Source organism: Halichoeres trimaculatus, unplaced genomic scaffold (genome assembly GCF_033239565.1).
Source record: "Halichoeres trimaculatus isolate MK-OKI-2021-1 unplaced genomic scaffold, fHalTri1.1 fHalTri1_scaffold_13, whole genome shotgun sequence".
Classification (NCBI taxonomy): domain Eukaryota; kingdom Metazoa; phylum Chordata; class Actinopteri; order Labriformes; family Labridae; genus Halichoeres; species Halichoeres trimaculatus.
In genome coordinates, this window is record NW_027437191.1 from 19,092,310 (window position 1) to 19,108,734 (window position 16,425).

At 39.0% G+C, this 16,425-nt stretch overlaps 1 protein-coding gene across 1 annotated transcript in view; it reads right to left on the minus strand.

Moving 5' to 3' along the window:
* Positions 1-15,391, minus strand: part of kcnk3a (potassium channel, subfamily K, member 3a) — a 42,383-nt gene extending 26,992 nt beyond the window's left edge. The window contains exon 1 of the mRNA XM_074685200.1: positions 14,999-15,391. Within this exon, the coding sequence (XP_074541301.1) occupies positions 14,999-15,281 (283 nt within the window). The 5' untranslated portion in view covers positions 15,282-15,391. The remainder of the gene's footprint in view (positions 1-14,998) is intronic.
* Positions 15,392-16,425: the final 1,034 nt, after the last annotated feature.

A 16,425-nucleotide genomic window follows, 5' to 3' on the forward strand; every position in this document is an offset into this window, starting at 1 on the left:
GGATCTGCAGCTAATTGACTGATTTTCTTTGTGAGTGACCAATGAAAGAAGGACAACAATGATATCATGGACACTTGATTGACCCCTAACTTCAAATGCTTTGTCTACACAAAGCGGTAATTAGTGGTCACAACAAATCAGTCTGCTAACATAATTCACAGCATTTCCAATACAAAAACAGTCATAGATTTCACATTCATATGATGATTCAAATGTTTCTGTTCTGATGAAAAGCCCTGCAGTCTGGGAACACAGCGTAGAGAGAGGCTTTATATAAATCCTACCTTCCTGTCTGTAGAATACACTACAGAACAGTTTTATTAGCTGTATTGTTCCTGGAATTACATCTCAACTGAGCTGTCTGCACAAGGAACATGTTTCCAATACCTTTCCTTTTCAGGTCAGGAGAGGAGACACACACACACAGTGACAGAGCCATAATCAGGAGACAGCCTCATGACAATTGGAGTCTGGTCTACACAGAGCTGCATGTTACATTTCATACTTTACTTCTGTCTATTTCAGAGATGTGTGACGTAGGAAAAAGGTTAAAGTGAGCGTGTCATTTGAAAACAGATCTATCCAGTAATACCTGGGAAGACTATAAAACATTTAATTATGTATGAGTATTAATCATTCAATGGAAGGACTTTTTTTCAACAAACCCATTAAAGGATAGAGCCAACAATGAATCTGACTCAACAAAGTTTACTATATCTCTATCTGTGCCAGCTTCATTGTTGTCCAAACACTGTCAAAACTTATGTGGCTTGTTCCCTCCACAACTGCTTACATGAGCACTGCTGTTTATTTTGGATTCATCCCACACACACAAACACACACTGCCATGCTCTTGTACTGGTGTTAATATGAGAGTCTTTTTGCATATTTCTTCTTCGTAGTAACAAATAATCCAGACCAGCATTGGTATTTTCCTAAATTTTACCAACAGTTCTTAAATATGGTTTCCATTTTGTCAAACTTTCATCAAAAATGTTGGGCCTTGCAAAATACAACCTACTCAAAGTGAGTACAGTATGTTTTATATTTTGTGCAGTGATGTTTGATAGTAACCTGACACACCAGACAGATAGTTTCATATATCCGCCACAGAAATATTTCACTATTCTATCCAAGTAGTAGCTCTTCAGATTTGTTTTCAGAGGCGGGACCTTAAAAAAAAAAACAGCAGCCGGTGATTGGATGACCGTTCTGATTGACACACTTACCACAGACCAATCCACATCAAGCCACAGTATGACGTAGCTTATGTGTGCCGCTGCTGAGAAACAATAGAAGAGCCACTACTGAATCACGAGAAACAGCTGTGATAATGGCGTAAGACGACTACTGCCGTTTTTGTAAAGTTAACTTAAGAATCAAAGGAACGCTGACAAGTACTAAAGTCTGCTGACGTCACCTCCACCTCGCAGCTCCCGCCTCTCTTCCCTGATTGGGCCGGTCAGAATTTAACTGAATGAAATCGTTGGTCAGTGGAGCCTTGTAAGATTGATCTGCAGGATTTCAGAAACTGAATCTGGCAGGTCCATCTGCTCTGCAAGGTTAGTTTGATAGAGCAAAATTCAGTTGTGACTTGACACTTCATTAATTCCCACGACTCTGTTCCAAATACTGACAATGTAAAAAACAAACACAGCACAACAGCTCCTCAAAACCAAAGTCAAAACTCTTGTCTCAACTTAGGTCTTTCCTTTGTACTGATTATCCACCCCAGCTACCTTCATACAAATAGTGTGGTACATACATGTGGAGTTTTATTCTTTCTGTGCCACTGAAAATAGTTCATGACAAATGCCCTGTTCTTACCAACTTTTGTTCTCTTAGCTTTAAATGACATGTTACCATGTATGTTCTTTGATATGCCGGCCTTTCCTAACTTAAAGTTAGAGACTTGTGTCTTCAAAGGACCACATGTTTGTGGGTTTAAGAACTAAAGTAAAAAAAAATAATGAGCAGCAATAAAAATGAACAAATTTCACATTTTGGTAACAAATAGAAAATAACAGTTACACTGAGCTGAGCTTTATAAATATGCAATATGCTGATAATTACTTTTTTTAAATAAGATAAAGGGATGCTGTGTATTTTTTTAACGAAAGAAAAAAGTGGTGATGTATTGTTGCTCTTGCACATATTCAGTATCCAGAGCACTGGGACTCAACTCAGTTTATCTCAAATTTCCACAGAAAGATTAGGATGTTAATTGCGTGTCCGGCCTTCACTAAAAGCTCACACAATTTGATATTCTGGGGCCTGGGTTTCTTGTCTGCATGGAAGAATGTCAATGGAGGAAGGAGTTCAAATTTCTAATCAAATAAACCAAAAAAAGAGTCGGATTAGCACAGAATAGCTGAGCCCTCACACATCCTGTGGTTTATGTTTATCTGAGACGAAAACTTCAAGAGAAAAAAAAGAGTCAGATCCCACTACTGTCGACTATTTTATTTGGTCAAAGTCCAACCGGGCCCCTCTGGATTATCAAGGCCAATAAATACAAAGTCATGTTTTGTTTAGTGAGTCAGGCAGGAGCTTAACTTTCCAGCGAGCATAAAGCAGACGTAGCACACGTAAACAATCCGTGGTCATGTGAACGGAGCAGAAGCACTGAGAGTCACTTCAGTCAACGTTTCTCAGACGTGACTTCTTCAGATCCAAAACAGAAACAAGCGTTCATCCACAATAACAGCTGAGGATGTTTCAGCTCTTGACTCTGTGTTCTGAGTTTTACAATGACAGTTCAGTGGAGCTTTAGCTAAGGTCTGTTTTTTTTCTCACCTATAAGGGCTAAATGCTAATATGAAGGACAGGGACCAAGAGACATAACAAGAACAAATATTTCTGTCTTTTCCCTGTTCTTCTCACACCCTGATGGAGGTGAGAGCTGGCATGGAGAGGGGGGATTCCAGGATGCTGAAGCTAACCATTAAGTCTCCCTGAGGTGTTGTGGGTCTAACTTAAAGCAACGCAGACGAAGGGAGGCGATCTCTCAATAACCTCTAGGATGCACTGGGTCTTGCTGCCCATCTATCTCTGTCTTAATTCCTTGGACAATGTCATCTATGGCTGTGTAACTTCCCAGTAGTTTGTTTGCACAGACTCAATCAAAAACTATAATGTGGTCAGCTGATGCTCATGCTATCACAACCAACACATAAGAAAGTTATTGGTCTCGTTGACCAGATATCACTGCAGAAAAAATCATCTTACAAAGAGACAAAATTAAAAGGTTTCATTTGGTTAAATAATGCTTAGTTTAGGCTTGAAAAAATGTACTGATCTGGGTTAAAATGGCTGCTTGGTTAAATTTAGGAAGCCTTTGTGGTTATAGGGATAATAATAATCATATGATTAAGGTTAGAGAGTGATTGAGGTCATCTTTAAAAATCATCTGAAATGGGGTACTGTCTCCTGTATCAGACCAGATTTCACTATCATAAAATTACTTAGAAGCAATTTTTCAGCATTTTGCTCTGAGATTAACAGAGGTATTTTTTGTTTTTGTGGACAGTCTGAGAATTTTACCTCCTCAAACAAAACAAAAAGATTCTTCCACATAAATCATCCTCTTAATCAAGTATAAATTAAGCAGGAAATGATGGACACAACATTTGTTCAGAGGTTGGAAAGTTGACTCTGCATGGTTATAAGGTCTTTCATTCATTGACTTGAAGGAAAACCCACCTGATCCGGTACCATGACAGCAGTGGTGGTTGCTTGTCAGTCAAGGAGGGGACGCTCATTTTTTTTCTGCCTACATTATAAATTTATTTATTTAAACGTAAATGTGTATGTATTACACGTCTGATAATGTGTAAAAGTGTTCTCTCGACGCTCATTGTTTTTTAGAAAGATAAACTCGCTGGGGATCGATAAAGGCTCTGGATCAGTCCAAAACAACTGAGAAGATGCTCCTGTGGAGGGTTATACTTCAAGATCGCTGACTGGCTCATTTCACTGTCAATCAAAAAGGGATTCGGCCTCAGACAGATCATCCAATCATCATACAGAAGCCCAGCGTCCAGGCCAGCCCACTGCCTCATAGACCCCCCAGAGACGCTGAGCGTCCGATGGGTGGAACAAAACTCAGCATTTCTCCAATGACCATCCAGTTTCCACAGTGGAACAACCCACTCCACACTTCCCCGCTGAAGTCAGAAGACGCTCGTCCGACTATGTTAAAGTGCTGAGACGCTGCGGGGATGAATGAGAGGGAGGTTGAGCCAGTTACCTGTGATAGGTAGCTGATACTGAACAAAAGATGAAGGAATTCTAGCACATATTTTGTCAATGAAATGTACACACAGCAGAACATATCACCACTTTTTGGGGACATTTTAGGGGAAGCTGAGCTTCCCTTGCAGTCTTAGAGCAATCACCACTGCATGACAGAGCTGAGCCAGACCAGAGATGCATATGGTATGTTGGGGCCATAAGGGTGAGCCAACCAATCAGGCAGGTCTTGATTTATCAACCCAATTAAATGTGAAAGATTTCCTTGGCATCTGTGTTCTGTTTGTAGGGACATTCAAAGTCATCACATTACAGTCCAAACTGTCTTAGGTGCTCGGGCCTGTCAGCATGGTAACTTCTGAAGACCTATATGTAGGCTTTACCTAACCATTTCTCCAATAACCAGGTCATCTGAGTCAGCTGCACACTTCCAACCATCTTTGTTTTGAAGTGATCATCCTGTAACCTTAGTGTCACGAGGCAAACAATGAGAGCTTAGTCATGCTTTCAGTGACAGCCCTGCAGCACTGACACAACACTGTGAGGCTAGTGCTCTTTTCTAATTAATGTATCACAGAAATGCAAAAATATGCCATGCCACATTAGTCTTGTGACCTTCAGGATATTAAAATGTATTTCTTGTTATTTCACAGGTACACTGGCAACAATTGCAAATGAACCTGTTTCTTTCTTTGCCAAAAATCGATTTTTTCAAGCAGGTCTGTCACATTACATCATGGTGTGTCTGTCTGATGGGTGAGGAGGGCAGAGCCTCCCTACAGAGCATGACACTTTGTTACGCAAGGTAATTTACCCTGTTTTTAAGGCTCTTTTATGTGAGCAGCAGGGAGGGTTACAGTCACATTATGTTCATAATCACTTAAAGCTTAGCAGCAGCAGCAGCTCTGCAGCAGGGCCAGGATCAATTCACCACCAGATTCAATTAAAGTGTAAACTGAAACTGCTCTGGTTGATTAGAAACCCCTATTCTAAAACAGTCATTACAGATGAGACGCACGAATCATTGTTGCTTTTGTTGACAATTAAACTTTGAGTGTTGAGTGGATTTAGTGCCTTAGAGAATCTTCAGTTTCCTTGAGTCATTTGCAATGAAAACAACCTCATACATAACAAAATGCACACAACAAACACTAAGGTCCACTATGCAACATCAGGAGATCTATTCACTCTGTTCACATCACAGTAATTTTCCTTTGACATAACACACTCCTGAAAACTGTTTTTCTATCTTGCTCAAGTGGCAATCTACATAATTACCAGGATGGGTATGTAACTGAAGAGACAAAAAAATATCCTGAAAGGTATAACAGCCCACATGCTAACCTATTAGCCAGTTTTGGGCAACAGCTAGCATTAGCTTATTCAGGGGCCGTTTACACGACAGCGGTTTTTGAGTGAAACGCAAAAGTTTTGTTGCACTTCAGCCTTGCGTTTACAGGGTAACGGAGTTTCAGCCGACCTAAAACACAAACTTTTAAAAATGGCCTCCAGAGTGGAGGCACACTACCGTGTTGTGCTCTTGCTGCTGAATCTGCTGAATCTGCTGACTGTCTTTCAACAAAATGTGCATCTGTTGCCTCATTTTTGCACTTAGTATTCTCCAATACACCAGATGATCCGCTCAACTCTCAACCTCAACCTCAGTGTTTCTGTGTAAACGCAGATTTTTTTCACTGCGTTTTAGCATTTTCAGATGAAACGTTGTCGTGCAAACGGTGCCTCAGTTTCTTGCTAATATTACCATTTGGTAGCATTAAATAACCCTTGAATTATCAAGGAACATGTTGGATTCAGTATTAAAAGTAAAACAATATCTTTTCTTCTTTTTTATGCAATACAAAAAATGGGAAAGTTGGTTCGGAGGTGGTCTACCCATAACATTAGTATTTGTACTGTAGTTCTTGTGGTACGAAAATATGTTTTTCATCCTACATATTTTCCTTCCTCCCTCAGTATCTCAGCTGATAACATATTGCTACCCTTCATAGTGTCTATGTGATTTTTCTTGCTACCTTGAGTTTTTTTTCAAGCATAAGTTGAGGTTTGGTGCGTAATGATTTAGCGGTCTCACCAGAACTCTTATTCTATAAGATCTGTGAGACTCAGCAGTAGAACTTCAGATAAACACAAATAGTAACATGTGAGTGTGACGTGCTAGCAATGAATGCTAGCATATTGATGTGGAGTACATTACAGTGAGATTGTTTACTACTTAAGCTTTTAGCATGCTAATATTTGCTACACACTGTTGCCAAAAACTTGATAACAAAATAATATTACCATAAATTCTGAAGGAGATGCAAATGAACCAACTTCATTTTGCTCTATCTATCACTGAAGTACAAATTTGAACTTTGTCTCAGTGAAAGACAAATCAAAAGATCAACCTCAAAGGGAAACATTTTCTGGGAACCACAAATATTACTGCAAAGCTCAACGTCATAAAGTCATCGGGTCATTTTGCAAAAAACAGGCTCTTTACTCAGTCTCACATGTGAAGGAAGCTACATTATAACAATATAATCCAAAACACAAATGCTTGTTTCACTTTCAGGACGGAAAATGGGACAACTATTATCTTTACGTAACATATGTATTGGTATCTTTAATGCTAACTCAACAGTTATGGGCTGTATTAAAGATGCAAACGTATTATTACTCCTATTTCAGCTTATCTTAGCTACACTCGCCTCTCTCCCGTGATGAAGCTCTGAAGTACCTCTCACTCTGCCCGTCTGATAATATGGGCCAATGTGGAAAAGCTTGTGAGAGTTATATTTTTTATGCATTCAGCCACTAACAGCACTAACCTCTTAAGCTGACTGAATAATAATGATGATCCTAATGTAAGTAATTACCATTAATAATTCAGGACATGCCCTCTAATTACTCCGTGGCTGAAAATGGATTCACGCTTGGTGTCAAATCAAAGTCTTTGTCAGCTGTGAAAATAGAAAAATGATCAAATGTTTAATTCATTGTCTGTCCCTGTGCAGAGACGTCGGATTCACTGACCCAAAGAGGATTTGCTGAGCTCATCTGCTCTTTTTAGCGCCAGTCTGTTTTACATTGGACCACTAATGTGTCTCCACTCTAGAAAGCCCACTGCATCAAAATTATGATGCTCTGCTTGTGAAAGGGCAACGAAACCAGAGCTTGGAGAGAGCATTAATTTCAAGCCACTTTTAATGTGAAGGAAGAGTGTCGCTCATAAACAAGGAGCAGATTTTCCCCACCAGTCTGCAGATTTACCACTGGCTGGTTGCTATCTTTTGAGATCATAGCAACTGGAACACATTTCCATTCACTTTACTTGTAGGGCCATAACCAGGGGGAGGCATAGGTCCTCCCTTAACTCTGATCTGACCCCATAAATCTAAACTGTGATTGGTTATTCGCCTGTTTCGAGGCATGTCTTCAAGTCAAACAAAGATTTTTGCTTTTTTTTACGGCCCCAGCCGTATGTGTTGTTGAGTGTGTGTCTTTGTTTGCCTCTGAGTCTGTGTGTGCGCACCAGGCGTGTGGGTGTTCCTTTTTTTTCTGCTCCTCTCAGGCTGCCAGTTGGTGCTGGTGATTGGGGTTTTTCCGGCATTCACCAATCAGGAGCGAAAATTGGGGGTGGCAGGTTTTGAAAAGGCCAGCTGGAGGGAGTCAGGAGTGACTGACCCGCTGTGGCCTGTTGCCCAAAAACCTTGTCTGTGCTGGGCTCTTTATTAAATACAGTTTGGTCTTTGTTAGTCTGAATAATTCTGTAAAAGATCACTTGTCGGTAAAACTTAATTTGGTAAAAGACCTTTGTTGCACACATCACTCAATCATTTATTTCAATAAACACTCCTATTTACCCTTCATCTGGCCTCATGTTGCTGCCCTTACCCCTTTAAGAGCTGTGGTTGTAACACTGTTACAACTATGTAATTCATGTAAAGTTGGATGACATGACAGGTCCCCAAAAGAGAAGCCAAAACATTGGTTGCTAGGCGCCGCCCTGTTAGCTATGGCTGCCTTTTGCAGAAGTTCTCTCTTTTTTGTCCATTTCTTGTAATTTTTGTGTCCCTCTTTTGTAATTTTTGTAATCGGAGTGGGTCATTACTTTGTGTGGCTCATTTGTTGGTCATGGACACCAAACTTTTTGTGGCTTCAGTGAAATTTTTTACTACTTTTCTCCTGTGTTTGTCTGGAGATCCTACATATAACCATGGCTGCATTGTTTACATGTGAACTCAGCTGTTAGCAGCTTGTAGCATGTCAATGCTAACTGGTGTAAGGCCTGATGTCTTCCCACAAGGTGATGAGAAGGAGGTGAGGACGACGTGCTGGTTTTCAGGTGTGAACTAAGAAGTGACGACATGGACCTGTCCTTTCATCCATCGTTATTGGGAACGTAAGATCTATCTCCAATAAGATGGACAAGCTAGCCGTGCTAACCCAGCAACAGAGGGAATACCAGAGGGCAGAGTAGCATCATGCTATTCATAGACACTAACGGAGCTAACATTAGACACCAACGCCATGTTGGAAGAGCTTCACCTGCTTTGAGCAGACAGGATCAAGGAGACAGAGATGGAGCATGACTGAAGAAGCTCAGTCCTGGACCCTGTGGAGGTGGAGGCTGGCTGAACTGGAGAATGATGGACAAGCTGTCATCATCTATTTTCTTATAGACCTTTTTGCGCTTTCTATACACTTTCTGATTTTTGTTTTCTTGATTGCTGCTGTGACTTCAATTTCGTTGTACTTGTTACAATGTTAATAAAGTTCTATTTTATTCTATTCTATTTCATTTTATTCTATTCTACCAGTCGGTAACAAGTCCACGTCCAAAAGCAAGGACACTCCCCTGCAACAGACTCCATAAGCTGTTCATGAATTATAGATCATGAGGTCATGTCCACCAACCCAACAAGAGGCAAACAGCCAAATGATGTACAGACAGAAATTTTTTAACAAAAGATATATCATTGTTATAAAAATACAAAGAATGACGTAATTTTAATGTTTTCTATTTGCTCACTTAAACCATATAAAGACTTAGAGGGGTCTCGTTTTTAAAATGTGTTCTTTTATGCGCCAAGAAAATAGATAATAACTTCAGAGATTAGATACAAGACAAAAGATCAAAAGTAAGAGGTGTTCATACTTTGAGGAATGATTTATGTCCATGGATCAATAATCCATGAAGGTTTGACCCCAGTTAGTCATCCAATGCTTTAAAAGAGTATAACAAAATGCTGGACAGCTCTGTAGACGAATAACCAAAAGGCTGAAAGTCTGGTTTGTTTGGTGAACAGGCTGGGTATCAAACAAAACGGCTTGTATGATTAGAAGCAAAAAGCACAAGAGGAAGAAAACATTGTATGTGTATGTATGTTAGTCTGAGTCTTTGCATATCAATTTTCACATCCCACAAAAACTACTGAGTGTCAACATGTGTTACACAAATACACACAAACAGAGGGGCCAGCTGCCCCAAAAGAACAACAAAATGGCTCCACATGTCCTCATCTCACATGTTCCTTTTTGTTATCAGATGTCATACACACACATCAGATAACACACAGAGGATATGAGCTGTCTCCTATTTGTACAGCAGTGTTTTCATGTTGTGTTTCAGTCTGCGCAGTCTACATGACCTTGAACCGCAGTGGCAGAGTCACATAATCTGATGACAGGATGAGCAGCCCCCGAGCTGTGTGAGTGTTTGGAGAGCACCCTGAGGACCAAGACTTCTACCATAGCCAGCTCCTGACTGCGCAAAAGGAGCTCCCGCAAATATCTGACATCTTCAAAAACCTTCTTTAGGAAAAAAGATAGATGACTGTTTTGGGAGCATATTTTGGACAAAATTCAAAGTATAATGCAAACATTAACATGAAAATGCCATACAGGAAATACATTGTCCTTTCAAGAATACTGGTGCATTTTGAGTCAAAGTAAAATGAAATGTCAAATGTTTGAATATCCTTTACATCTCCAAGACTGCACCTTATGTGATATTTGAATTAAAATAAAAAGGGTGTTTGCATTTTAATTTTCAAGAAATGGTCCACTAAGTACTGGACAATAATGAAAATGCAAACATGACAATGAGAATGCAATAAAGCAAATTTTACTTCCATTTTCAACTTCAACAAACACAATGTATGACATTATCCAAATGAAAAGGAAAAGACCATTTGTATTTTCATTTTCAAACCCGCCCTCGAACCAACATGAGAGTTCTCAGTCTGACCCCAAGCGGAACTAAACGCTCGGCCATGTTTCAGCTTGTTAAATTCTGATTCACAGGCAGAACGTTTGAGAGTACTGAACGATTTCGGTGAACAAATCACACTGAACTGATTCTGATCATTCAGTTCGGAGTGTTTAGTATTTTTAAACAGTAGTACTTGTTGGGTTGATTGCAGTGTGGCACATACACACCACCACCTGCTGTTAAAGATGATGTACATAGAAGGAGTCCTAATTTTTATTTCCTTTTCATATTAATCTGAGGGTGGGGTTTGAAAATAAATATAAAAATAGTCTTTTCCTTTCCATTTGGTTTATGTCACTCATTGCGCTTGTTGAAATTGGTAATGAAAATGTAATATCTTTATTGCATTTTCATTCTCATGTTTGCATTTAGATTTGAATTTTGTCCTAAATAGGCTTCCATAGATTGTAACAGTAGAGCATCACATGATTAAAAAGGAAGCTGTCTGTCTGAAATTCAAATATATTCATTCATTTATTTTCAAATGTCTTAAAACACTTGTGACTACTTTAGATGAAAACAATATGATGCTAAATCAATAATGTATGGATATATTTTTTTTTTTTTGTTCAGCTTAAAACGACTGATAGTTCTGATGGCAGAAATATTCTTTTTATTGTACTTTAAGATATAATTAACATTAAATATAACAAATTAATACATCTCAAAGTCTCATCATTAGCCTGCTTTACTGTTTTAAATTGCATTTAGCGTAGCACATTCATTCGCCACAAAATGTCAAAACATTTGTGATTTTCTGTAAGCATTTTTCACATAAGCAGAGTAAAACTGCAGCACCTCTTTAAGTCCTTTCAATGCCCATACAGACTGAGTTACAGTTAGTGGCTCCTTCTTTGACTTGGTTGAGGTCTTTTTCACACAGCTTTTTGTATTTTTTTTCTGCAAGTTTTCATTTTCTTGTCTTCTTATCTGTACCGGTGGCTAGTCAGTAATTATTATTCTTATTTTAAATTTGGAAGGTCATTCATTCAGTTTGGAAGGTGTATGTGTTGTTGTTGTTGTTGCTGACTGAATAAAATAAGTAATGGAGATATTAAGTATCTCCCAAGTTATCATCTGATGATGTGAGTGAATTTGTTTCAATATGAAAATGTGCAAAATCATGTTGGAAGTCTTAAATTAGGTATTGTTCTTTACAAAAACTAAAGGAAATTTTATGACAAATAATGTCATCAAAATAGTATGTAAAATAGGGTGTCTAAATGTGTTCGGCACACAGTTGTGCCATAACTTAAATTACAATTTTAAAGAATATGACAGGAAATAAGAGGCTCTATTTTTACACCACAGTATGTGACAGAAATAGTTTCATCATCCCTTTTATCACAAGGAAAATGTTAATGGATCCCAGCCTTAGCCCTGATTTAGTTAATCATATAAAACTCAGTGTCTGATCTCAGTATTGTGGCTCACTCTGGGGACTTCACTGTAAGTCATGGCTGCAGGATATAGTGTGTACAGTGCAGTATCTACAGTGTTAATGTTGTGTGCCAGAGGCTCTATGGAACACTGAGGGTCTGATGTTGTCATTAATTCTTAATGGCAGGCTGAAACGCCAATCACTGTGTTTTAAGCAGCTGGGCTCACAATTACAGAACGCAGTCACATACACCCGGGGCTGGGTTGGTGTGCAATTAGCTGCTCACATCTGATAGGGTTACATGTCACAGATCATCACTGACAACTGGCCTGGTTACTAAATGCACCAGGGTGACTCAGATAGGAATGGTGATAAAGATTGTTTCTAACAAAGAAGAACAACATGCTTTTCTTTCTTTCCTTTTTTTTTTCTTTAAATTGAAAGATGTTCAAGTATTTGTCCCGGTTGTCAAAATAACACTGTAAGAGAAATCAAGGCATATTTAACATCCCATTGCAATTGCTACTTATGGCCACAGTGGATGCTGTTAAATAATTATTTTCCATTTGATATCATCATTAATACTGCGCTTTGACAAAACACCAACCAACTGTAAAATTGTTGAGAGAAACTAAACCCTGACCCTAACCCCCATCTAACCCTTACTGACCCTAGCCCTAATCTAGCCTAACCCTAACCCTATTCTAACCAAATCCTAACCCTAATCAGACACCTACTTCAGGCAGAAACATTGAGCAAAACCCGACTCACTGGTGTTAATCCATCTGCTGTGACTTCCTTTGTTCTGTCAAAAATTTCCCAAAGAAATAAGTCAATTTATCAAAATTATCCATTAGAAAAAGCAAAAGATTGTAACAAGATCTTTACAAGACATGCCGAAATGATGAGATCATCACATAATGATCTCCTGACTAGTTCATGAGACATTGGAGGGGCAGGCCCCAAACACCAATGACCTGCCCTCATCTGGCCCCAAAAGAGCTGGCCAATCAGAAGAAAGCTGGTTTGTAGAGTGAGGGAATTTTAAAGAAACACGGACAAAGAGGCACTGGCTTGATGATACAAAGTTAATGGTTTTTAGGTCTGCATTTCGCACAGAACAGGAGCAATATGCAAAAAGTTGAGTGAAGATAGTAAAGTCAGTAAAGCAAACAGGCTGTACATAAAGGCTGTGTAATGAAGGGAGTAAAGAGCTGGTAGCTTTGTAATGTTTGAAGGCTTTTTTTCAGCATGAATAATGAGCAACAGCTCAAATGAAAGTCTCATAACTTAAATTGCCTGAAGCGTCTCTCTAAGGACAACCTTTAGTTATGAGCAGCAGTGTTATATTTGGACAGAAGCTCCTCCTTTATCCTTCTTCACTTGCTACTGATGATTTGAATTTGGGAATGCCTTTTTTTCTAAAACTGCAAAACAATACAATTTCTTACTTTGATCAAAGGCCCTGTGAGGACTCCAGTGATATTCAATAAGTCTCCCTTCTATATGCCTGATTGTAATCCATGATATAAAAATACCACGCAGGTCAACAAAGTTTAGCAGTGAGAAGAGAGAGCTGCCTTTTTCTCTGCTGAAAATAAGATCTTGGGTGTTTTTGTTGTGCTAGTGGACACTGGAGCTGAACTGTCCTAAAGGCAAAGGACAGATCAGCAGAAGAAGTTGTCACAAATGTGTTGTACTGACATAAGTGTCCAAACTTATATCAGTTAAATGTTGGACTCTTTAACATACTTTACTTAAGGGATTTATTCACATGCTTTACATTTATAGTAAAACCATTAGATTCAGTTGTAAAAAAATATAAAAATAAAAAATAAAAACAAGTTAAGTATGGTGTGATGCAAATTTATGGTTACAATAGGCTTTATTTGTGTTAACTGTTTGGTTCATATTGGTTGTTGGAGGAAATTCAAATTTTAAGAAACAAATCATATAGTTAATTGTTAACATTTAATGCTTACTCAGTCTGCCTATACACATTTTTACCTTTAGAATTTTGATCTGGGTACATTTCCAAAACTTTTATCCAGTCAGAAGAAGCTAAAGCTAGCTGTAAGCTAGCCTCAGAGTAACTGGTGGTCACATGGTGGTGAAGCAAAGGCTTAGTCAATTATTAACTATGGATTCAGGAGGGAAAGGTTGCAAACACATGCTGTGTGAGCACAGAAAACTGCAAAACTACACAAAACAGTGAGCTACAGTTAATATAGACTCTTTAATATTTGTTTATTCATTGTATTTACATCCTTATTGCAACACTGGAGGATGTTATCCAAATTTGTCTACATGTATTTGCCTTATAGTTTCCTGAATTTATAGCATATTATGGTATTTCCTAATGTGAATTTAAATAAACAGGCCTGCATGATCTGATCTGGGTATTCAAATAAGCCTGTTTTTAAAATTGTTGTATCTTTCTTCTGTAAATTAGAATATGTTGAGGAACTGTGAGGTAACACCATGTCCTTTTTCATATTGTTATACTTTACACATTTAGGAGGGAAAACGTGTGAACCATTACTTAAGGCTTTAAAACTTTGAGTTCATCATTATACATGAAATGCATGATGGCCTCATGAATACTGATTCAATTAGCTAAGACACAAAATGCTTGAGATTTTAAAAAGTGTTAAAGTACATAGTACAGCAAATAAGAATACAAAACACCTCTAAGAGCTTGATTCTTCCAGGTAGAATCTTTCATATCACTTTGAGCTACTTTTGTTGATTCTTTAGTTATACTTTATACAGTTATAGTTTACCTCTATGTACTGAATACAGAATTAGTGGACAGGCCTAACTTCAATCTGTGTGTTCATTTAATTCACCACAGTTTAGTTCAGTGTTTATTATTTGAATTTATCCTCAGTAGTCTAAGTGTGTAAATTCAGCCTTGATAATACAAAGGTTGAACGATCTGCTAAATAAGCCCCTCATAACAAAGGTTTACAGTTAGCAATGTGGCCCCAAACAAACGGAGACCGAAAAATGACACTAATGCAACTTTTCTCCTTTCAGGGGAAGTTAAACCTCCGGAGCTGACCTCAGGGTGACTCTGTCTCTCTTACCTATGGTGGTGATCACAGTGATGGCGAAGTAAAACGACCCGGCGAATTCCCACTGCACCCCCGCTTTGTGCGGCTTGAGCTGTAACACCACCTTCTCCAGCTTGTCAAAGTCCTCCGGGGTAAGGCTGAAGGTGCTGAGTAGCTCCTCTTTACGCAGGTCCAGCTTGCTCAACTGGTCCGTCTCCTCCTGGGACTCCAGCGCGCCAAAGATCGCCGCCCCGACGATCAGGTAGGTAAAGGTGCAGATGATGAGCGCGAGGGTCCGCACGTTTTGCCTCTTCATGGTGCCGCGGTCAGAGTCAGAGGGACGGGCGGAGATTCGGCGTGGGTCTGGAGGACGGAGAGCTCGGCTGGTTCATGGCTCGCTCTGACGGAGGAGCAGAGGAGCTCTCTGATTACTTTATGAGTCGAGGAGCTGTTCATTCAGCACCACCCTCCCTCCCTCACCTCCCTGTCTCCCTCCCACCAGTGGAATCCTCCCCCTTCACCCTCCCAGCCATCAGTCCTCTTCCGTCTGTCTGTCGCTCCCTTTTTTCACCCTTACATGTCAAATACCAACCCACAAACCTGAGATCCTTTCTGCAAAATACATGAAACTAATGGATTTAAAATATCTAAGTGTGCCCATGTCTCAACAGAGAGATAGTTTTATGGCTTTACTCTTCAGAGCTAATTTAATATTTTTTCTCAGTAAAAACACTCTGTTACAATTCACATTTCTTTCGAGTTCTTGATTAAAGTGTTAAATGAAAGTTATTTTAAAAAACACAGTTCAAACATAGTATCAAAAGTCTGGTGCAACAGGTTACCAGTGCAGTGTTGTAGACTAAAAGACTAAATAACATCGCCATGCTAGTCAGACCACAATAACTAAGAGGTTAAATTAGTCATTATATAACTAAAGCCAAATGTTGTGTTTAAGCTGTTCTGTCAACTATTTAATGGCTTGCAGCTTCAGTTAATGCCATCATGCTCTAGTACCAGGAGGAAAACAAGCACAGATTTCTTGTTCCCATGTAGATTCTCATTCATCATCCAGGTCACGGCCTGTCATCCAAGAAGCTTCATTAGTTCCAATGAGAGGTGAAATATCTTTCCAAACAATCCAGTTGCCTTGGGAGGTTTGTTGTTGTTGTTTTTTCTTCTCATAGATAACAGATTGCATTTTGTAGTGCCCCACAGTTTGGCAGCTTTTGATCCGGAAAGTCAAAAAAAAAGTTTGAAGTGGGCTGTGTTTCAATCCAATCCAATCCACTTTATTTATAAAGCACATTTTACAAACAGAGCGTTACCAAAGTGCTGCACATCAAAAACATAATAATAAAAACAGTAAAACAGCTCCACCAGTTCTCATTAAGGTAATAAAAACAAGTAACAGTAAACAGGAAAACACTAAAACAATAAATAGTACATAAAATAATAAATAC